Source organism: Papio anubis, chromosome 7, assembly GCF_008728515.1.
Source record: "Papio anubis isolate 15944 chromosome 7, Panubis1.0, whole genome shotgun sequence".
Taxonomy (NCBI): domain Eukaryota; kingdom Metazoa; phylum Chordata; class Mammalia; order Primates; family Cercopithecidae; genus Papio; species Papio anubis.
Genome location: NC_044982.1, coordinates 126,053,946 through 126,077,419, shown reverse-complemented (window position 1 = coordinate 126,077,419; position 23,474 = coordinate 126,053,946). Strand labels below are relative to the sequence as shown.

The 23,474-nt window shown below is 41.2% G+C and overlaps 1 protein-coding gene across 3 annotated transcripts in view; it reads left to right on the top strand.

Moving 5' to 3' along the window:
• The window catches only part of APH1B (aph-1 homolog B, gamma-secretase subunit), a 31,608-nt gene extending 18,308 nt beyond the window's left edge, over positions 1 to 13,300 (top strand). Inside the window, exons 5-7 of one of the 3 annotated variants that reach the window (XR_002523085.2) lie at positions 7,691 to 7,818; positions 9,782 to 10,220; positions 10,416 to 13,300. Coding sequence is in view for 2 of the 3 variants with exons in the window: in XM_003901032.5 (XP_003901081.1) it covers positions 7,691 to 7,818; positions 9,782 to 9,949 (296 nt within the window). In the remaining variant the exon portion in view is untranslated. Of the gene's footprint in view, positions 1 to 7,690; positions 7,819 to 9,781 lie in introns of all 3 variants that reach the window. The other 2 variants (XM_003901032.5, XM_031668566.1) reach the window with 2 other exon arrangements.
• Positions 13,301 to 23,474: the final 10,174 nt, after the last annotated feature.

Here is a 23,474-nt window from a genome sequence, read left to right as displayed (position 1 = left end):
GGAGTGCAGTGGCACGATCTTGGCTCACTGCCAGCTCTGCCTCCTGGGTTCACGCCATTCTCTCGCCTCAGCCTCCTGAGCAGCTGGGACTACAGGCGCCCACCACCACGCCCAGCTAATTTTTTGTATTTTTCAGTAGAGACAGGGTTTCACCGTGCTAGCCAGAATGGTCTCTTATCTCCTGACTTCATGATCCGCCCGCCTCGGCCTCCCAGAGTGCTGGGATTACAGGCATGAGCCATGGAACAACAATTTTAAATACTGCTGACTTCTTATCAGAAGTTCTGGAAGGCAGTGGAATAAGATCTTTAAAATGGTACACTCCTGCACCCTTCCTCATCTCAGTTGATGGAATTCCATCCTTCTAGGTGCTCAGTTATTTCTTAGAATATTTCCTGATCCTTCACCTTTTCTCTCATAACTCGCATCCAATCCGACTATAAACCTTACCTGCAATTTCCATTTAAATCTTCATCCAAGGTCTTATGGGCTTAGTTTTGCTTTATAAATGGCATAGATCAGGTTTGAGAGCTTGTTTGGAGCAAACATTTAAAGAAATGGTAAATCTGATTTTGCTGAAACTATTCTAGGCCAGAGACAAACATAGAAATTAATTAGTTTTGTGAAGTCAATGCAGCATTAATAGAAAGTAATAGAATCCCAAGAGCCTGTATGCATTGCCGGCTGCCTGAAGGTAGGTCCCCCATTAGGGGGTTATACTCCAGGCTGCCTTGGACCTCATGATCCCAATGGCAGCTCTAGCCTATGAGTTTAGGCCTGGTTGTTGTTGTTGTTGTTGTTGTTGTTGTTGTTGTTGTTGTTGTTGTTTTGCAGCATTTTTGTGACAGTAGCTGGCTGCTGCAGGGAGTTTCAAATGTTTTTTAATGTGCTACGTATAGGAAAAAAGAGTTGACTTGTGTTTCTTCAAAGAGCCTTCTCAGGATCAGTGAGCAGGGGTTAGAGCAGGGTTTCTCAACCTCACCACTATTGACATCTGGGGTCAGATGATTCTTGGTTGGGAGCTGACGTGTGTTGTGGGGTGTTTAACAGCATCCCTGGCCTCTGTCCACTAGATGCCAGAAGCACCCCGTCCCCGAGTGGTGATAACCCAAAATGTCTACAGACGTTGACATATTCCCCCTATGGGCCAAATCATCCTGGTGGAAAATCACTACTGAGTTAAAGCAGATTTGGGTTCAGTTTAAGAAGGAACTTTCTCATAGTGGCCATTTAATGAAGCGAGATTGGAAGTATTTAAAGTGGCCCATGTGGGTTTTCTTCATTGCGTAGAGGACGGGATCAGACAACTTCCAGCAAACCTCCCAAGGCGGACTCCACAGTGATGAGCTAATTTGAGGCGTGTTTCATCATTCTCCAGCATTTTCTAGGGGGACTTTAACATTAAACTAGTATCTTGGAGAAGGTTATTTGATTAGTAATCTATATCTATATTACAATAAATCAGGCCACAGAATTCTCTTACATTCTTTAAAACAAAAATGTTAAATTAAATCCCCATTAGGGAAAGTCATTTTCAAAAGCATTGGTTCAGCCCTGGGGCCCGACTCCCACTCGTGCCAGCTGACTGGGGGATCTCTCAAGCGTCTAGCGAGTTTCTGTGGCCAGGATGGATGGAGGAGCGTCTCCTGCTTCACGGAACCCTGAAGCCCCTGACCTTTCTCCTACTTAGAAAAAGAAGCCAAAAGCCCGTTGATCTTCGCATCCTGCCTCTGGGCAGCTGCGGCTGAACTGTGGCCTTGGAAGTCCTCCTTTGTCTGTGGCTGCCATCACCCAGCAGCAGCCTTTGGCTGGCTTTGACCTAGGTAGAGATCCCCTGCCCGTGTTAGGGAAGCCAGGTGATGGCAGTTTCTGTGCTGGCAGGAAGCCGGTATTAGACGCAATTGCTGTCGTAGGCCATTAGCTTTGCAAGGACAGAAAAATAGGTATCAGGAATGAGGGAAAGGAACACATGCGAAAATGAGGGTACTTATGAATCTGTGTGTTAGAGCATTTGGGGTATATTCAGGAACGGTGAAAGAGCCAAATAGTAAATGTTGTTTCTTTCTTTCTTTTTTTTTTTTTTGAGACGGAGTCTGTCTGTCGCCCAGGCTGGAATGCAGTGGTGCCATCTCGGCTCACTGCAACCTCTGCCTCCTGGCTCAAGCGATTCTCCTGCCTCAGCATCCCAAGTAGCTGGGACTACAGGCGTGTGCCACCACGCCTGGCTAATTTTTTGTATTTTTAGGAGTGGGGGTTTCACCATATTAGCCAGGATGGTCTTGATCTCCTGACCGGGTGATCCACCTGCCTCAGCCTCCCAGGCGTGAGCCACCATGCCCCCGGCTGTAAAAGCTGTTTCTTGAAGATAACACTGAAACATTTTGCTTAGAAATAGGTTAGAAATATTCATTCCCAAGACACTTTGACTTAGAAGATTATTAGAAGAGGAAGTCCGTTATCAACTAGACAGCTACCCTTGTCACGAACTGATATACAGTACTGGTCAGAATTATTCCACTTTCTGACTAATGTATTACAACATTAAAAATTATGGAAGCTCCTTTTATTAATCTGGGTTATAAACTAATGTTGATATTCTTATGATTAACTTAGGGAAGTTTTTTTGGCTTAAGAATATGAGAACAGGCTGGGCGTTATGGCTCAAGCCTGTAATCCCAGCACTTTGTGAAGCTGAGGTGGGCAGATTGCCTGAACCCAGGAGTTTGAGACCAGCCTGGGCAACATGGCAAAACCCTGTCTCTACTTAAAACAGAAAAAAGTAGTCAGGCCTGGTGGGGCACACCTGTAGTCCCAGCTACTCAGGAGGCTGAGGTGGGAGGATTACCTGAGCCCCGAGAGGTTGAGGCTGTAGTGAGCCATGATCGCACCATTGCACTCCAGTCTGGGTGACAGAGTTGAGACCCTGTCTCAGAAAAAAACAAACAAACGAAAAAAAAGAATATTAGAACAAAGCAAATTTGGGGGTTAGATTTACTGAAGGACTTTTAGAGTTTTATATTTAGGAACATTAACTGAGAAAAGTTTAGTAATTAAAAGGTTTTACTCTAGAGATACTGTTAGCAGATTTTCATTACTAGCTGGAATTTGTTCCATTTACTAATGAGAAGGGTTTAAATAGGATGTATGTAGCTGTAGCCACATGTATGTGGCAGAATAATGCAGATATCCAGGTCTGTTTCTGTTGGACCTCTTAACCAACTGCAGAGGGAAGAAGGAGTAATCCCAACATTCTAACATAGCACATCGTGATAGTAAAGGCTATGATGACCATCAAAGCCACCCAGAAATAAGTGCTGGCTGCATAAATAAGTAGAGTATGAACATAGCACAATATTTTAATGCATGTCCAAGGGATCTCCTCTAGATACTGTGTTAATAAAATGGTGAACTGAAAGGATGGGGAAAGGTTCTATGAGACTGTTGTGTCGTGCGTTGTAATAGTCCCGGTGGCTAGAAAGTGCCTGGCCCATACTGGCCACTGCGTACATACTTGTTATGTGGATTGATGAAAGAGGGGAGGAAGAAAATTAATGTAAGAGTAATACAAAGTCAGAGGAAGAAATAATCTGCAAGAATGAAGAGAAATGCATTTTTGTTTTTATTTTTTATTTATTTTTTTGAGACAGGGTCTAGCATTTCACCCAGGCTGGAGTGCAGTGGCACGATCATGTAGCCTCCACCTCCCTGGGCTCAGGTAATCCTCCCACATCAGCCTCCTGAGTAGCTGAGACTATAGCCACACACCATCACACCTGGCTAATTTTTGTTTGTCGTAGAGACAGGGTCTCCTTACGTTGCCCAAGCTGGTCTCGAACTCCTGGGCTCAAGTGGTCCACCCACCTCAGCCTCCCAAGTGCTGGGATTATAGGCATGAGCCACCGTGCCTGGCCAGGAATGCATTTTTAATACATAGTCAGGTACCCAGGAGACTTGGATACGTGTGGTCATTGCTGGCTGCTGTCTCACTTTCCCACCTGATAGTACATCTCACTGAGAATCCTGGCTTATTCGTCTTTGAATCTGTAGACCATAGCACATGGTAGCTACCACGTATTAAAAAGTTGTAGTTTGCCAAGCACTGTTTTTCCTTGTAACAGCCCTATGTGGTATTATCCCCATTTTAAAAGTAAAGGAAATGGAAGCTCAGAGAGGTTAAATAGCTTGTCAAAGCCACACAGGAGAGCTGGGATTCTAACTCAGAACCGTCTGACTCTAAAGATAATATATGTAATCTTCAGGCCAGGCTGTCTAGGTGCTCAGTAGATGTGTGTTGAATGTTAAAAAAAAAAAAAAAAAAAAAAAAAAAAAGAAGGATAGGTGTTAGGAAAGAATTTACTGAGGAGAGGTGGCATTTGTACTGGATCATAAATAAAAGTAAGATTCAGATGTGGTAAAATGGGGAGGGGTGGTGCTGAGGGGCAGAGTCTTCAGACAAAAGGGATAATCTATTTAAAAGAAAAAAGAAAACCAGAGGTATAGACAGAGTGAAGAAGAGTTCTGGTTTTCTTCCATAGGATTCAGTTGAAGATAGTAGAGAATATGGTGTCAAGGTAATTGGGGTGTAGATTGTAGAGGTCCTTGAATGCTAGTCTGAGATGTATGGACTGGACTTCGGAGGCAAAGTCAATCCATCAGACTTCTTAGTAAGAAGGACCAAAAAATATGGATCTAGAATTTGGAAGAAAGGTCAGGGCTAATGATACCCTGATGATGCTTGCCTAAAACTCACAGTAATGCTCTTTTGGACAAGAATAGACTGAAAATTCTGTAAGTGAGAGCGTTTTTATTGTTGTTGTTGTTTTGTTTTTGAGACAGAGTCTCGCTCTGTCGCCCAGGCTGGAGTGCAGTGGCGTTATCTCAGCTCACTGCAAGCTCCGCCTCCCAGGTTCATGCCATTCTCCTGCCTCAGCCTCCTGAGTAGCTAGCTGTTTTTTTTAGTAGAGATGGGGTTTCACCGTGTTAGCCAGGATGGTCTCGATCTCCTGACCTCGTGATCCGCCCGCCTCAGCCTCTCAAAGTGCTAGGATTACAGGTGTGAGCCACCACGCCCGGCCCGTGAGAGCATTTTTAAATGAACTGTAGGCCTTGACTATAGGAGCATAATTGTGTCTCAGTGTCACTGGTAAACACTTCTTTCCCCACTCTGTATTGGTCACAAAGAAAGAACATCCAATTGGAAAAGGCAATCAGGTTTTATTCCCTGGCCAGAGAACAGAGAAGGTGAGCTCTTGTGCTAAATGTACTTTCTCCCCAAGCAATGGAAGTCATAGGGGGACTAGATGTGGGGCGGGAAAGGAATGTTAGCATGTGCGGGATGGGACTCCGGACGTGAAGGCGCTATTCATGAACATACGCCTTCATATATTACATGTACATGAAATGGCAGGGATTTTCTTTCAGGGGAGGGAATTTTACATTGCAAAGATATGCTGATGATCTCAAGGCAAACAGGAGTCACCTGTTCCAGTTTGTGCTGGTTTTGCAAGGTCTTCCTCTGGTATGTGGTCAGGGGTCAAGAGGCTCTGGTGCCATCTCACGCCAACTCGTTTCTTTAAGCAGCTGAGCCTATAGATAAAAGAACTAAAGAAAAACAGTTAAAAAAAAAAAAAACAAACAATAACAAAAACTAAGGACCTTTCCCGGTTATTTCATCAGGGCTGCCCTGGTAACACCAATATTCAGAAAGAATGGCAAACATAAGCTGCCAAACAGATGACACCTTAATGGTGTCATTGCTTTCTCTTGACATTTGTCATCTAGATTCTGAAAAACCCTTAGAGTATGAATACTTTATGATTTTTAAAAAAATCAGTGTTTCTATTTGTGTCAGTTTCTGCCTTGATCTTTTCTGACACAAAAACTTTAAAACCTAAACTGCATTCCTGGGCATCTTCAGCGGTCTCAGCTCCCCGCCATCACCAAGCATCTGTCTCCAGGAAGCCTTCCCTTTCCAGGGTCATCACCGGGATTAAAATACATCGCTTTAGCTTCATCTGCCATAGCGTCAAAACTTTGGAAACTATTTCTCTTCTACTTTAGTTAAAATATCTACCACTGTTTACTGAAATGATTACACTTTTACACCAGATATAACAGCTTTCTTTCCTCTAATCACAAGTTACATCTTTAAATATTGTTTTCATGTTTTAGAATTCCTATCAATGAAATAATACGCATTTTTTCCACAATACGGTTTTCTTTTCTACATAACATTAGATTCTTGAGATCATTTATATTGTAGACCATATAGTATTCCATTGTGTGACTAGAGCGTGATTTATTTATCCATTCTAGTAACGATGGACATATTTCATTATTACAGACAGTGCTGACTTAAACATATATATGCTTCTTGTGCAGATGTGTACGTTTCTGTAGAGCAATGCCTCTGAAACAACCATGTCTCAGAATCACCTGCAGGGCTGTTTAAACATGGATTGCTGGGCTCCCACCCCATTGTTTCTGATTCAGGAAGTATGGGGTGGGTCCCCATAATTTGGAGTTCTCACAAGTTCCCAGGTGCAGGTGATCTATTAATTTCAGAACTAATTGCTTCAGAGTGTAGCTCTAGCTGCAGAATTGCTGGAGTGAAATAGGGAATGCAAATTCCACTTTAATTTGTGATGCTAGACTGTTTTCCTATCAGCAGTATGAAACAGAGTGTCAGACTTGAATTTTTGCCAATCTGGTGGGTGTTAATGGTTTCTTATTATGTGGCTGAAAGAGGAAATCTAGGTGCCTTTTTGTTTTCCATGTTAAACTTCGCAGAATATATAGGGCTTGCCCACTTTAAATAAAGACTGTTATCCAGCACACAGGATACACAAACGACACACACACAGAGATAGTGTTCCCCAGAAAAACCTGGTGGTGCTGATCAAGTTCAGTGCCAGTTGCTTAAGAAACATCGTAGATAATTACTGTGATTTTAAATAGTTTTCTTTTCTTTCTTTTTTTTTTTTTGCTCTGTTGCCCAGGCTGGAGTACAGTGGCATGATCTCAGCTCACTGCAACCTCCGCCTCCCAGGTTCAAGTAATTCCCCTGCCTTAGCCTCCCTAGTAGCTGGGATTACAGGCATGTGCCACCACGCCTGGCTAATTTTTGTATTTTTAGTAGAGATGGGGTTTCACCACGTTAGCCAGGCTGGTCCCGAACTCCTGACCTCAAGTGATCTGCCTGCCTCGGCCTCCCAAAGTGCTGGGATTACAGACTTGAGCCACAGCGCCTGGCCATGATTTTAATATTTTTCCATTGGCCTTTTTCAAAAGGATCCGAGGGAAAATTCCACTTTAGTGAGGAGTCTTGTTTAAACAGAAGGTACTCCTTTTCATTCATGTCTCTCTTTACTCATGCAGAAGGCTCATTGGGAAAAAGCGGGCCGGACATCGCAATCATTTTATTGCATTCCTCAGGGAAGCTGCCTGAAAGCCAGATCTCAGTTGACCTTTTATTGAACAGGTTTACATTCTAGACAAGAAGCTGTAGCAGTCAGTCCCCTGTTCCACAGTGTTGCTTTCTGAGTGGGCAAATGTGTGTCAAGGCCCTGTTTCCGTCAGGAGGTGTTAAACTCACTTGCTGAGGTGTGGTGGACACCCTGAGAGTCCGTGCCAGGGCCCTCAGTGGCTCTGATGTCTGCAGAAGTGACACTAATGGTCGGCTGTCTTTCAGCTTTCATGACGCTGGTCATCATCTTGCTGCATGTGTTCTGGGGCATTGTATTTTTTGATGGCTGTGAGAAGAAAAAGTGGTGCCTCCTCCTCATAGTTCTCCTGACCCATCTGCTGGTGTCAGCCCAGGTGAGTGTTGCCGCCGTGCTCAGACTATACTTTGGAACTCAAGTCTGTGTATCTAAAATGGTAAATTCTGCTCTAGATGAAATACATGCTCATGAGAACATGAGGAAATTCAGAAAAGCTGTTTAAGGGAATGAGTGAGTCATCTCGGTCTTACCACAGAAAGACCACCACTATTAATTTTTTGGTAGGTCTTATTAAAAGATTTTTTTCCCCTGCTGTTTATTTGCAGTGATTTGTCTCTCCCTAACCTAGGTCAGTTTGGAAAACTGTTCATTCTCTGTGACAGCTGCGTGGAAAAGTTGCATATTCCAGACTCGGCACCATCATTGGACCTTATTCCTAGCTCTCGTATAACATATGTCCTTGGCTAGCATATTTTATTTAATAGAGTTTTTATCTCTCTCTCTTTCTAATTAGAGTTTGATAATCAAGGATAGGGCCTTATCTTATCGATCTTTGTATCCTCAATTCGTGGCACATAGTAGGTGGCCAATAAATGTTGGTGAATATTGAAGAGTTGATACTATTCTTTTTAATGATTAAAAGGAAAGAACCTAGTGGTGGTGTAAGTCGGCATCGTGGTCACCCTTAGTGGGGACAGTGACTGGTGGTGGAACAGGGAGGCTGCTGGGGGCTGAGAATGTTTTGATTTTCATCGAGGTGCTAGTTACACAGGTGTGTTCACACCATGAAAATAAGGTTGAGCAAGTCTTCAGATGTTTATTGATCATTCGGATAATTCTTTTGAAGTGCCTGTTCGAATCCTATGTCTATCTATTGGATTATCTTTTTCTTTTTGATTTTTATGAGTTATTTATGTTTTCTGTAAAAAAAACAAATCTTTTGTCAGATGTGTGTATTGCAAATAACTTCTATGATGTGGTTTGTCTTTACATTCTCTTACTGTCTTTTGATGAACAAAGTTCTTAATTTTATATAGTCTAATCAATTTTTCTCTTTATGGTTTCTCTTTTTGAGCTTTTTAGTAACTATTAACCTAGCTGAATTTTAAGTTTTAAAATTTGTTATATTTTCTCATTTTGGGGTTGTAATTTTCTACAACAATCATGTACTGCGTTTGTAATTGTTTAAGAGGAAAATGTTTTTTAAAGAAGAAAAGAACAATACAAAAGAGTGTAGCAGTCTGTAAAGTGAATTAAAATTCAGTGGATTTGAGGTATAGAATTATTGTGAAGAATAATCTAGAAAATGCTCAATGCCTGCCATGCCCACAGAGGCTTCTTGAGAAGAGCAGTCTTTCTGCATAAGGTGCTACCTGTAAAATCTACCACTTTCTTGGGGCCTTGTTTGACTGCCCTAAAGAGATCACCTTGTTTTTACCCATCCTAGCCTCATCTCAATTATAATTATGCTGTCCTAGCATTCATCACAATTTGTAACTAATTCTTTCTTCATTCGTTTCCTGCCTCCCTTACTAGTACAGAACCTCCATTAGGATAGAGACTTTGGTCTCCCCAAGGTGTACCCAGTACCTCTCAGCATTCCATTAGTGTTCTTTAAATGAATACGCTTTTGGAACCCACAGCAATTGTGCAACTGAAAAAGACTCTATTTCCTCATGTTCCCTTGAATACTAAGGATTCATACTAAAGTAATTTGAACTTGTCTCACTGTCTTGCAAATTCTAAGAACCAATTTAACACAAAAACGAATAGAAACTAGTTATATGACATGCATCTTGTATTGTATATTCCATTAGGTTCTGCCTAATGATTGCCTTCTAGGGTTACCGTTTGAATATAGCAAAGCACGGGACCTGCAGCCTCTGTTGACCAGCTTAGTTCTACATGCCTTGGGGCCTTAACACATAACACACATCATATGTTTGGTGAAACCCACCCAAGTTCTTGAAAGTATTCCATGCTTCCCTTTATCTTTGGTTATTCCACATGTTTAATAAGCTTGCTGTTATTACCCAAGCTGATTTATTTTTCTTTTGCAGACCTTCATAAGTTCTTATTATGGAATAAACCTGGTGTCGGCATTTATAATCCTGGTGCTCATGGGCACCTGGGCATTCTTCGTTGCGGGAGGCAGCTGCCGAAGCCTGAAACTCTGCCTCCTCTGCCAAGACAAGGACTTTCTTCTTTACAACCAGCGCTCCAGATAACCTCTGGGAACCAGCACTTCCCAAACTGCAGACTCCATCTTTAGAGGAAGCACAATTGTGCCTTTTTCTAAAAATCCCTTTTTTCTGGTGGAATTGAGAAAGAAATAAAACTATCCAGATGCGAGTTCCATTCCCTTGGCTTTGCCGCAACTGCTCTCCGAAAGGGATGCCTCAGCGGTGTGCGTCCTGGCTGCACGAGAATCACCTGGGACCACGTAAAGCCTACTGATTCTGGGCTCCACCTTCTGGAGCTAATTGGCCTGGGCACGTGGTGAGTTTTAAAAGCTTCCCAGGTGATTCTGATGTGCAGCCAGGTAGAGACCCACTGGTTTGGTATCCAAATAGGAGCTTCCTGAGAACACTATAAGTGAATGAGAATCTGGTGTTTAACTGTCTCCTGACTTAACTTGTGCTGAGCAAGTAAGTATCTGAATGTCAAATCCTGGCTATCTTTTATCTTTCTAAGTTCCGAAGTCACAGAAGGCTGAAGGGCTATAACCCCTGTTCACCGTTTTCGTGTACTTCACCATCTTAGGAGAACACGGTAGGCTGGGCTTCTAAATGCAATAATAAATTACATTAACTATGATAATTTAGCCAAAGTAAGATACTGATTAAGCCGTATTTTTCTGAAGTTCTTCCATTCTAGGTTTTGCTTTCTGAGGCATTACATTGTTTGTGAGTATAGATTGCGTTTTATTAACTAAAAATGACTGTTTACTGACTTCCTTGGGAAGGTATTTTAAAATCAGGAAGTTTTATACAATGTCTGTAAGCCTGTTTAAAGCTTTCCATGGGCTCTGCCCCAAGGCCGTTGGCTGCAGCGTTCACCATCTGAGTGCCAGTTGCTGGGCTAGTTGAGGTGAAGTGCATTGTTTTATCTCTGAGCAGCTGTGCAGGGAGCTGAGCGATGTGCCCTGGGACAGGCGTCGCTGGAGCTGGTGGAAGTACAACCAGAAGCACGAGGAAATGAGCCAAAAGGGTGTTGTTGACACTTTTCATTTGCTCCTGTGATACTAACAGCACTTTCACCCAAATGCTTTAATGTAAAATTGGAACTAGATATTAAACTGCCAAATCTCACACTATTGCATAATCCATATGGTCTTTAGATCTAGTCAATGTCTCTGGGTTTTGGTAGCAGATACAGCGTTCCCTTTTCAGGAATACTCACGGTGTTCTTTCAGCTTCCAAACAGGCCCTTTGATTTCCTTTATAAAGGGAAAATGTGGGCAAATCATGCCTTTACAATTAGAAATTGTTCCCAGTTGATGTCTTTTGGGGAACTGGTGGCGTGAAATGCAAATGACCTGTACATTAAAGTCATGTCTCAGTGAATACCATACATGCAGTACAACATTCAAAAGAGGGGAGCAGCAATCCTGAGGGGCTGGGGGAGTGACAGCAGCAGGACAGATGGGCGGGTTTGACAGACTGTGATGGGAAGAAGAATGATCATGTTTAAAACAAACATGGCCAGTGTTTTGGGCTAGCCACACATCATTCCAGAGACCAAAACCTTACGAGCTAGACCTTTATCAATATCAGTGAACCCCATGTTTAAAATATTAGAATGTTTAGAGAGAAAATAGAGATAATAGAGAGAAAAGAAGAGGAGGGCTCCTAGCAATGTTGTAAACAGTCTGATAGGCAATTGTGGTTATTCCCCTAAAGTTTACTTCAGCACTAACACTAGTGCTTCCGCTGGAGTTTGCATTTTTCCAGCTTTATACAAGATTTTCCTTTGACTGGAAGAGTCAAGGATATACAGACTCAACAGTGACATTTATTGTGCAACATCAAGGGGAATAAGATACTCATCAAACCGGGATTATTCTTATCAAAACATGGTCTTCTTTGAATAAGAAAAATACATAGTTGGTTATTATGGACTTAAAACTGTTAAATGGATATTCTGATAAAATATTTACTGTTTCGTAGAGTGTGGAAGATCTGAGAATATTAGCTTCACTCGTCTGGAGCTTTGAGGATGCCTGTACGCTGATAGTTTCATATTAACTAAAACTGGATATTGTAAAATCTCATTTATAAAAACTCAGCTGAGAAGAAAATTTTCTTCGATGGTGAGACTGTTGTCTTAGTTCAGGAAATTATTTAATAATCCTTTATTACCTGTGAATGAAGGAACTCTGCAATTCTGATTTCTCCTAAAACATGAGCCTTTCCAGAGTCAGGTTAGACACTGTTGTTGCAAATAGCCATGCTTTGCCTTATGCCAAGGAGGCCCAGAGGGAGGGCGTAGTCTTCCTCTGTTGCTGTGTGTATATTGAAATGCTTTTTTTTTTCTTTTTTTTTTTTTTTGCATTTGTTATCTATAATGAGCTTTCTGAGCCCTGATAATAAGTGAGACAAACAGGGGGTATTGATGTTATACACTCCCTTCCATTCAGGATTTTCTGCTCGGAGGGAAATGTGGATATAGTTAAAGTTGACCTTGGAGAATTGTGAATATTGTTGCAATTCTTGAATATATTACCATGTGAATAGTAGAAACTGTGTTGCTCTCTAGTATAAGCTATATTTATTTTTAATGCATTTGAATTACTAGTTATAACTGGAGAAGTTTTTTTTACCTCTATCCGGGCCTGCCTGACTGGCAGGATAATAGCAGCAGCCTCTTTTAGAGCATCTTAATGAAAACATGGCTGAAAGGAATCAATGATGATATCTGCAGACTACATAGAAAATGGCTTTCGTTCCCAGTGTTAACATTTTATTCTCAATCACATTTCAATGTTTGCAGAGGGTGGCAGATTCACACCAGAAACATTAGGTGTTCATATCCATAGCGTGGATGCAGAATAAGCAGTTGTGACAGAAGCTTCTTCCTACCTGGTACTCCTCCCATTCACCTCAACCCAGCCCCAGACAGGCATTAGCATTCAGTGTGGGCCCTGGGGCAGCCCTGAAGCCTGGCTGGGCCACCACACGGGGGCAGCCTGTGACAGGCACCAGTGGCCTAATTCCGGGGAAGAGTTCCTGGAGGGTATTGGCTGTTTTTGTTAGCTCAGTTTTTTTCTGGGCTCCACCATTCCTAACCCCAGGTAGACAAGATAGACGTCACACACAACAATTTAAGTATTTTGCTTAGTGCATTTTGTTTATGATTGAAATGTTTGTTTCTTATTTAATAGGCTTTTTACATCATTCTATTAAATTTTAGTGTTTAGAAGAGGCAGGTACTGTCACTATGTAAAATATGTAATATTTTATATGTTATACCATGTCATATATACTTGCAATATCAGACCTTGCATTCAGTACACAATGCAATTGACTCTTTGCAGACCTGCATTTTTCAGTGAACAATAAAGATTGTCTGGCACTCTTCATTTCCTGTGTTTCCTGTTCTGTGGAATGGTGTATCCTTTAGTATCTGTTACTACCGTGTTTTGTCTCCTTATGAAACTTGGATGTACATTCTGTTGTTTATGACTGATCAGAGACATTTTTAAAAGAGGAATTCTTTATCTGATTTAAAACTCCTAAGGCTTATTTCATATCTGTGTGTTTAGGAACAGTTTGGTGCAGAGCATTTCCTTGAGGTATCTTAAACTAAGTCGGGGGAATCCTCAAAGATCCTGGAAGCTTGCTTTGCAAAATCTCCTAATTGTAAAATGGTGAATTTAAAGATTGTTGCATAATAGTGGCTGAGGATTGGAATCCGGTGAAGAGGAGAGTACAATTTAGCTTTTACCTGGTGATTCTGAGTAGCCTAGAGAGCCCTTTTCTGTTTCTTTCCCTTGGTGAGGAGGCAGTACAGCTAAAGGGCTGAGCTTGGCCCTCACCATAGGGGATTATGATACGAAACTCAAAACCATTTGATGCTGGTTCACTCTGACTTGAAATGAGGCTGTTGCAAGCTATGTTGATGATATTATTGGATGAAATGTTCTCAGGGCTCTTTGCTTCTAACCTGTAAACCAGTGGAAGAGGTGGGCATTCCTCAGGTATCAGCCCAGAGTCCTGTACAATTTCATTGGCCCTTAAACACTGAATTTTGGTTCTAACTTAATTGTTACTTGTTTGGCATTTCGTTGGAATGGAGATTTCCCTGTGACCAGCCTCAACACATGAGAAACCTCTAATGGAAAGAAGTGCATATTTTACTTTCACCTCTTTGAAAATGCCGAATAGAAGGAACCGCTGGACAGGTTGTGGTCCCAGTCTCAATAAAAGAATTAGACACATTCTAAAGTGACTATAATAGATTATGAGCCCCAAGCAGATTCTGGCTGTAATGCTTAATTAATTTATAAGTGGTACTTTTTGCCTCAGTGTGGATCACTGTAAATCCTTCTACCTACTAGTAAAATTACACATTTTTTAGAGCTTGCACAAAATCAGATGGAGTTTACAGTGCTTATTCGGGGCTTACCATGCACAGAATACTGCTTAGACACTTCAAAAGGAAGGAAAAGAACAAGACGGTGGGGATCTTTGTCCTTGGAAAACATATAATCTAACTGCACAGATTAAAACACCCAAGTATTATTTTAAGGCAACTACAAAATGCACTACAAATTATGGAATAATATAGAATAGCTTGACTACTAAGATGATGCTTAAAATTTAGAAGTGGATGAAGGGCACTGGGTAGTGGATATAGATAGGTGATAGCTGAGTAGTGAACCCTGGGGGCAGTCAGTTGAAAGGTTGGAAAGGAGAGAAGAAGAAAGGAAAACCAGAGGCGTGCAGTGGCTTGACAGCCGGTGGGGAAAGGATGTCAAATGCTACTGGATAATGGATAAGAAGAGGAGAGAGAATTGATTGTTGTGTATGGAGAGATGGAACTTGCTGGTGACCTTGATAAAAACAAGATGGAAATCAGAGTGAACACCTGAATGGAATGGATTGTACGGAACAGGAGATAAGGAAGTAGACACAGCATCGAGAACACAGATGTTGTACAGCAATGGGGTGATAACCTAAGGAGGATGTGAGGGAAAGAGAGTGTGTTTTTCTCTTTTTTTTTCCTTATGATATAGACTGTAACTGCATGTTTATATTAAAATAAGAGTGACTCCATAGAAAGGAAAAAATTAATGACATAGGAGAAGGATAGGATAGTTGCCAAAGCAAAGACCTGGAGGAGGGAATAGAGAGGGAAAATCTTTTTTTTTTTTATTTTTTTTGAAACAGAGTCTTGCTCTGTCACTAGGCTGGAATGCAGTGGCATGATCTAGGCTCACTGCAACCCCTGCCTTCCAGGTTCAAGCGATTCTCTTGCCTCAGCCTACCGAGTAGCTGGGACTACAGGTACGTACTACCATACCCACCTAATTTTTGTATTTTTAGTAGAGATGGGGTTTCACCATGTTGGCCAGGCTGGTCTTGAACTTCTGACCTCAAGTGATCTGCCCACCTCAGTCCCCCAAAGTGCTGGGATTACAGGCGTGAGCCACCGCGCCTGGCCAAGAGGGGGAAATTCTTAACATTAAATGCTTATATTGGGTAAGTAAAAATATTCAAAATAAATGACCTAAGCCTCTAATTAAGAAACTCGATAAAGAAGAGCAAACTGAAGCTAATATAAGGAGAAGAAATGAAATAATAAAAGAACAGGAACCAAAGAAATAGCATTAAACAATGGGGAAAAATGAAACAAAAATCTGGTTCTTTGAAAAAACCAATAAAACTGGTAAAGCTCTGGCCAGATGGAAAAAAGAGAAGGCACAAATATCAGTAATGACAGGAGACATCACTGTAGGCCCTACATTACTAAATAAATAATAAAGGATATTATGGATAACTTTAATGCCAATAAATGTAAAAACTTAGACAAATTCCTTTTTAAAACCCACAAAATTCACTCAAGAGAGGCCGAGGTGGGTGGATCACCTGAGGTTAGGAGTTCGAAACCAGCCTGGCCAACATGGTGAAACCCCATCTCTACTAAAAATACAAAAAATAAGCCAGGTGTGGTGATGGGCACCTGAAATCCCAGCTACTTGGGAGGTTGAGACAGGAGAATCACTTGAACCCAGAAGGCAGAGGTTGTGGTGAGCCGAGATCGCACCATTGCACTCCAGCCTGGGCAACAAGAGTGAAACTCCATCTCAAAAAAAAAAAAAAAAAAAAAAAAATTAGAAAATCTCCATATCCTTCTATGTCTTCAGACTTTGTTTTTTCTTGCCTCTTAATCTGTCTTGTAATTATTTGTTGAAAGCTAGTCATCGCCTCTTGGGTAATAGGATCTGAATTTTAAAAGCCTTGAGTGTAAATTTTATGTTAATCTAGGTAAGAGTTGGACTATATTTAATGTTTGCTTTGGCTGTGAGTGCCAGAGGCTTTGAATTCCTCTGGTGGTCTTGTTTTTGTCTCCTCTTTTGACTGTGGAGTTCCCTCAGTGCCCCTTTTCGGAGAAAGCCTGTGTCTTGCAACTCGTTCAGCTGTAATCCACTGTAAATTACACTAGAGCCCTGTTGGTATGGCAGTGAGATGTGGAGGAGGGGACATGTATAATAATAAAATTATAATAATAAAATCTAAATCTCAGTATTTTCATGGGCCTGAATCCCTGGGCTGAGTGTTTCTTAACTTTTTCCTCCTTAGATAAGACAGGAAGCTAGAAGGTGGCTGGAGAAGAAAGGTACCTTTCCTCAGCTGGGACAAGGCTTTGGTAAAGTCTTTTTCCTTTGTTATGGAGAACACTCTGGATGTATTTTACAATGAAGACAGTATTTCCCACCCTTGCACTAGTCCATACTCAGACTCCAGCAATTTGTCAACATTAGCATTTAAGTGTCACTACCAGTTTATGGCTCCAGCAGCTTGCATTCCAGGTGAGCAAATCTCGGCTATGACTCTGGATTCACCTCTGTCTCCAGATTTCAGAGTGGTGGTTTACCCTGAGACCTCAGTTCTCTGATGGGTTCAAAAGAATTGTTGATTTTTCCATTTGCTTAGCTTTTTCTTGTAAGGATGAGAGTGATGATTTCCAAGCTTTTTATATGGTAGAGCTAACTGGACATCCACTATATCTACTAAATAAATTGAATTTGTAGTTTTTATAAAGAAAACAATTATTAAAATGTACACGTTTATAGGCAATATGGAATCACTATCACACATAACTTTTTGTTCTGTAAGACAACAAAATGTCACGATTGAAATTGCAATTCTCCATATTAAATGGCTATATATACACTTTGACAAAATTCTTGGTATATTTAAATGTTTTGATAATTTATCAAAGGGATAACTGAACTTGTGTCCTGTTAATTTACCTAATCTAGATCACATTGATAACAGTGCCGCTCTCAGGGAATAAAATTATGTGAAATGTTTCTGTTTATCCTACTAGGTAACAACGTGTATCACAAATCTATAGTCATGGATATGAATGGAGAGTTTCACAACAGGCCTGGGTATATATGGGAATTTCATATATGGTAAAATTGGCATTTTAAATCAGTGGGGAAAGCATAAGTTATTCAATAAATGGGTCTGTTTGATCATTTGATTATATTTGGGGGAAAAAAAGCAAAGCTAAGTTTTCACTTTCAGTTATTTAAACATATTAAAGATTCAAATGCAAAAAATAAAACCATAAAATAATCTTTTAAAATTAGAATAGTTTTATAGTCTAAAGGAGGAGAGTTTTTCTTGACATTTCACTGAGGCTACAAACCACCAAGAGAAAAGAAAAAACAGATTTGGCTACATACAACTTTAAAACTGCATGCAAAAGACATTCTAAACAAAGAAGATGGGGAGAAACATTTTTGACATATATAGAATTGTCACCTATAATATATAAAAAGCTTCTATAATTAAAAAAAATTAATGATACAGTAAAAAGATCAAAGCATATAAACAGATAATTCACAAAAAATGCAAATAATAAACATAAAATGCTAAACCACTAATAAAAGCAAAACAAGCAAATAATTTTGGACTATCGGATTATCAAGGGTGAAAAGGATTGATAATAACAAAGATTGTTGAGCATATGGTAGAAACAACATATTATGAAAAAGGAAATTAGTACAACCCCCTTGGGTGGTAATTTAGCAAAATCTGTTACATTTATACAGTTTTGAGATGTGCATATTTTGAGCTGCAAATTCCTCTTCTAGGAATTTGTCCCATAGAAATGGTGTGTCACAGGAAAAAGACCACCAACTCACAGTTTTTTCTATTCTCTCACTCAGCAATCAAGCGACCAGTTCTGCTGCGGACACCAGCTGGCTGTCCTCTAGTTCAATTCCAATGCTGTCTACCTGGAGATAGCATCAGATCCCACAGGTTCAGGGCTCGGTCCCCAAAACCACGCCCCCTTCAGACACCAGTTGCAAATCCAGGCCTCCTGAACTTCAGACTGACCCACTTCAAGTTGGGGTTCCCACAACCCCACTTTGGGGCCCAATTAATTTGCTGGAGTGGCTCACAGAACTCAGGGAAACACATTTATTGGTTTATTATGAAGTATATTGCAAAGGATACAGATGAAGAGAGTCACAAGGCGAGGTGTGGTGGAAGCGACACAGAGCTTCCCTGTCCTCCCCGGGTGTGCCACCCTCCAAGAACCTCCACACATTCCCCTATTGAGAAGCTTCCCAAACTCTGTCCTCTTGCACATTTTATGGAAACTTCATTACATAGGCATGATTGATTAATCCTTTGGCCGCTGGCTATCAACTTCATCTTGAGCCTCCTCTCCTCCCCAGAGGTTAGGGGTAGTGCTCAAAGACCCAACCCTGTAATCCTGCCTCGGGCTTTCTGGACACCGGCCCTATCCTGAAGCTGCCTAGGGACTGCTAGCTTTCAGTCAGTCATCACATACAAAAAGACATCACTTTAGAGATTCTAAGGTTTTAGGAATTGTTTGCCAGGAAACAGAGATGAAGATCAAATATGTATTTCGTCATATCACAGAAATACATCCAAGTACACGTGGATCTGGTAATAGTCTCGTAACAGTAAGGAATTTGCGGCAAGTGTCTACCAATAGGGCATTGCATCAAGCAGCCGAACACTGTATCGCCCCTGAAGAGAATGAGGATATCCAGGATGTGCTAGAAAACAAAAGCAAGAATAAAAGATCATTCTTTCGTCCGACAAATATTTCTTATGCCAGACATTGTGCTAGACACTGAAAATTTAAGAATGCAAATAGGCATGATGCTGTCCCTTCTAGAGCATATAATATAGAATCCTATTAAACCATTTTATTAAAAATTTTAAAATGAGTATAAAAATACATGCAAACAAACATCTGGAAAATAAATTGTTAGCTAAAGATAATTGTTTGGCAACACTAAATTGTTAAAAGTGACTATTTTGAGAGTTAGGATTATGGGGGACTTTCTGCTTTATACATAATTTAATTGTTTGCATTTTTCAAAAAAATGGGCATGCATTATTTATGTTATCAGACAAAACCATAATCTAAGCACTTTCACGGTTTCTCTTTGTCCTTGGTAGAAAGTGGATGTTACTCAAGGTCTTTTGTAATCTGATCTCAACCACTTTTTTCTGTCTCCCACCTGTAAACCAAAGAAAAATAACCGAGGCAAGCCTCAATTTAGAAGTTTATTTTGTCAAGGTCGAGGACGCACCTGGGAAAAAGGAACACAAATCACAGGAAGTCTGTGATCCATGCTTTTTCCAAAGAGGGCTTTAGGACTTCAGTATTTAAAGGCAAAGAAGAGACTGGAGGGGAAAGAGGAAAGAAAAAAAAGGAGGAGGGGGACTGGGCGTGGTGGCTCACGCCTGTAATCCCAACACTTTGGGAGGCTGAGGTGGGCAGATCACGAGGTCAGGAGATCGAGACCATCCTGGCTAACATGGTGAAACCCCGTCTCTACTAAAAATACAAAAATTCACCGGGCGTAGTGGTGTGTGCCTGTAATCCCAGCTACTTGGGAGGCTACAGCAGAAGAATTGCTTGAACCCGGGAAGCGGAGGTTGCAGTGAGCTGAGATCGCGCCACTGCATTCCAGCCTGGGTGACAGAGTGAGACTCTGTCTCAGAAAAAAAGGAGGGCAGATAAAACAGGCAAGAGGTTACGTTCTCTCAAGACTTAGATTAGGCTTTGGTTAATGCTCACTAAATTCGCATTTTACTCATGAAAGGAGGGGCTAGAGGAACAGTCAATTACGCATTCATCTTGTGCTCAGAGCATCTGCACTTTGATGTAAGATAAACACCGAGTAGAGGAAGCGGTCAAATATGTATTTGTCTCAGGTGAGTGAAGGGATGACTTCTGTCCATCTTTCTCCCATACCTGTGAAGATATGCTGTTAATTTACATTGTCAGCGGGAAATTGAACAGAATTGTTTTAGGGTAAAATTCTTGGGGCGTACAAGGAATTTCCTTGTAAGCAAATTATGTGGAGGGGGGCTCTTCCTGGGGAGGTACGTGGCCTTCTATTTTTGCAGCTAGCTATTTAGAAACAAAGTGGAAGGCAGTTTTTGCATGACTCAGTTCCCAAACTGAACTTTTCCCTTTGGCACAGTAAGTTTAGGGTCCCAAGATTTTTATTTTCCTTGCACACACCATCCCCAACCCTCCTTTCTCAGACATTCTCAAACACATCCGTGAGGTCTCCTCTACTGAGCTGCACGTCAACTCTCATACCTCCACATTTTTAGTTCTGTTTTTAGCTCCAACCAGAAAACGTCCTATTCCACCTTCAAGATCCTGCTCAAATGTCACTTCCTTTGGGAAGTCTTTCCTGATTAGTCCCAGAAAAGCAAATAGCTTTCTCCACTGTGGTCTCTTTACACTTTCCTTTAAAATCAAGGAAAAATTTATATACAATAAAATGTGCAGATTCAAAGTATACAGCTAGATGAATTTTGCCAAATGTGTATACCTTTGTAAGCTCCACCTCAATCAAGATATAGAACATTTCCTTCCCTGCTGGTTCCATCTCCCTTCCAGTCCATCCACAGGGGCAACCGCTAGTTCCCACTTCTGTTGCCATAGATTAGTTTCACTTGTTGTGTGTTTCTGTTTTGTTTTGTTTTTTAAACGGAGTCTTTGTCACCCAGGCTGGAGTGCAGTGGCACAATCTCAGCTCACTGCAAACTCTGCCTCCCAGGTTCAGGCAATTCCTTGGCCTCAGCCTCCCAAGTAGCTGGGACTACAGGTGTGTGCCACCACACCTGGCTAATTTTTGTACTTTTAGTAGATACGGGGTTTCACCATGTTGGCCAGCTGGTCTCAAACTCCTGACCTCAGGTGATCTGCCTGCCTTGATCTCCTAAAGTGCTAGGATTACAGGCATGAGCCACTGCACCCAGCCAGTTTCACTTGTTTTTGAACTTCATTTACATTGAGTAACACAAAATGTACTCTTTTGTGTCTGGCATCTTTCACTCAACATAATTTTCTGAGATATCCTCTTTATTTTTGTATATATCAAGAAATTTGCAATTTGTATTGCTGAATAGTATTCTATTTTACAGAGATACTGCAGTTTGTTTAGTCACTCTTCTTCTGATGGACGTGTAGCATTCTGTACATACTGCTCTTCTGTATAGTGGGGCTGGCAATTTCTGTTTGTGTTTCGGGAAAAGCTCTCTCAAACCGTGTTTTTCCTCTGCTCTCATACCACCACAGTAATCATCAACGCAGAAGAAGACTTCCGTGACCAGAGGTGTAGGTTTTTTCACCACACACCAGCAGACATGGGCTGGGTGCCCTCCAGTTCAATTCCAACGTGATCTACCTGGAGATAGTGTCAGATCCCACAGGTTGGGGATTCAGTCACTTGAGTCTATCTAACCTGCCCCCTTTTTTCTTCTCTCTCTCTCTTTCTTTTGATGGAGTCTTGCTCTGTTGCCCAAGCTGGAGTGCAGTGGCACAATCTCAGCTCACGGCAACGTCCACGGGTTCAAGCAGTTCTGTCTCAGCCTCCCAAGTAGCTGGGACTACGGGCACCCACCACCACGCCCAGCCAATTTTTGTATTTTTAGTAGAGATGGGATTTCACCATCTTTCCCAGGCTGGTCTCAAACTCCTGATCTCAGGTGATCCACCCGCCTGGGCCTCCCAAAGTGCTGGAATTACAGGCGTGAGCCACTGCTCCCGGCCCCTGCCCCCTTTTTTTCTTTCCTCTTTTCCAGTAATTTAGTCCTTGTATCTAAATTATGCTTGAATCCCGATCACTTAATCTGTGTTTAGCAGACAGTAGTAGTTCTTTAAATCTTTACTTTTGAATGAGGAGGTATGAGAAAACAGTTAGTTGGAAATTAGTTTGAATAATAGACGGGGGTTAATCCAAATTTCGCCCATTGATTAAGGAGTGATAAGCTCCTGGGCTGCGCTGCTTAGTGGCTGTGTGCTCCTCCATGGAAAGGATGTACCATATTCAGGAACACTTTTCAAATGGTTATGTGTTGAGTGGTTGAGGGGAGACACTAGATGCATGACATCTGTTGTTGGATATCCAGGTAGCTTCAGAAACTAGTTTCAGCAGATGAAGGAACTGGTTATGTTACCTATGTCACTAGAAAGGTCTTTGTTTCTTCTGGAGAAGGCCAGTTGACAATGTCATCATCGACAAAATTGCTATAGGTCTCAGTCTGCCCTTGACCCCATGGACCCTGTATTTGTTGTCTTCATTGCTGGTAATTCAAAGTTAATATTTGAAATGAGTGAACCCAAGCAGAAATAATGACTTTGACTTACAATACTGAGAGGTCATAGCCAACCATGTGAATAGAGCATGCTCCTTTCTGGCCTCCCACCCACAGTGTGAGTCCAAGGGAAGTATGGACTCACCCTATGGGTGGGAGCCCAGGAAGGTGCATTATACCAGCCTTTGCTGAGCTTCTCTAGAGGGGCCAGGAGGAGGTAAGCTCTCAGTGGAAATTCTAGAATGGGACTGAGTATCATTTGGCTGTGTGTGGGGTGGAGGTGGTGGTGGGAGGGAGTTTTTTTTTTTTTTAACAGATTTATTGAGGTATAATTGATATAAGATAAATGGCACATATTTAAAGTATAACATTAGAATTGTTTTCACGTGCGAAGAAACCACTGCATCAAGATAATGAACATATGGATCACCTTAACCATTTCTTATACACTTTTGTAATCCCTCCATTCCCCACTCCACCTCATCCCTAGGTGAGGTGATCTGCTTTCTGTCATTAGCACTGATCTGCTTTCTGTCATTAGACTGTACATTTTAAAGAAATTTGTATTAAATGGAATACAGTCATGTACCGCGTAACAACATGTTAGTCAGTGATGGATGGCATATACAACAGTGGTCTCATAGATTATAATGAAGCTGAAAAATTCCTATTGCCTAGTTATGTCATAGCCATTGTAAAATCTAGTGCAGTGCATTACTCAGATGTTTGCGGTGATGCTGATGTAAACAAACCTACTGTACTGCCAGTTATATAAAAGTTTATAGCATATACAGTTATACTATATAATTTATAAATGTATATGCTATACAATTATATAGTATAATTGTATATGTATTATAATGTATATGCTATACAATTATATAGTATAATTGTATATGCTATAAACTTTTAT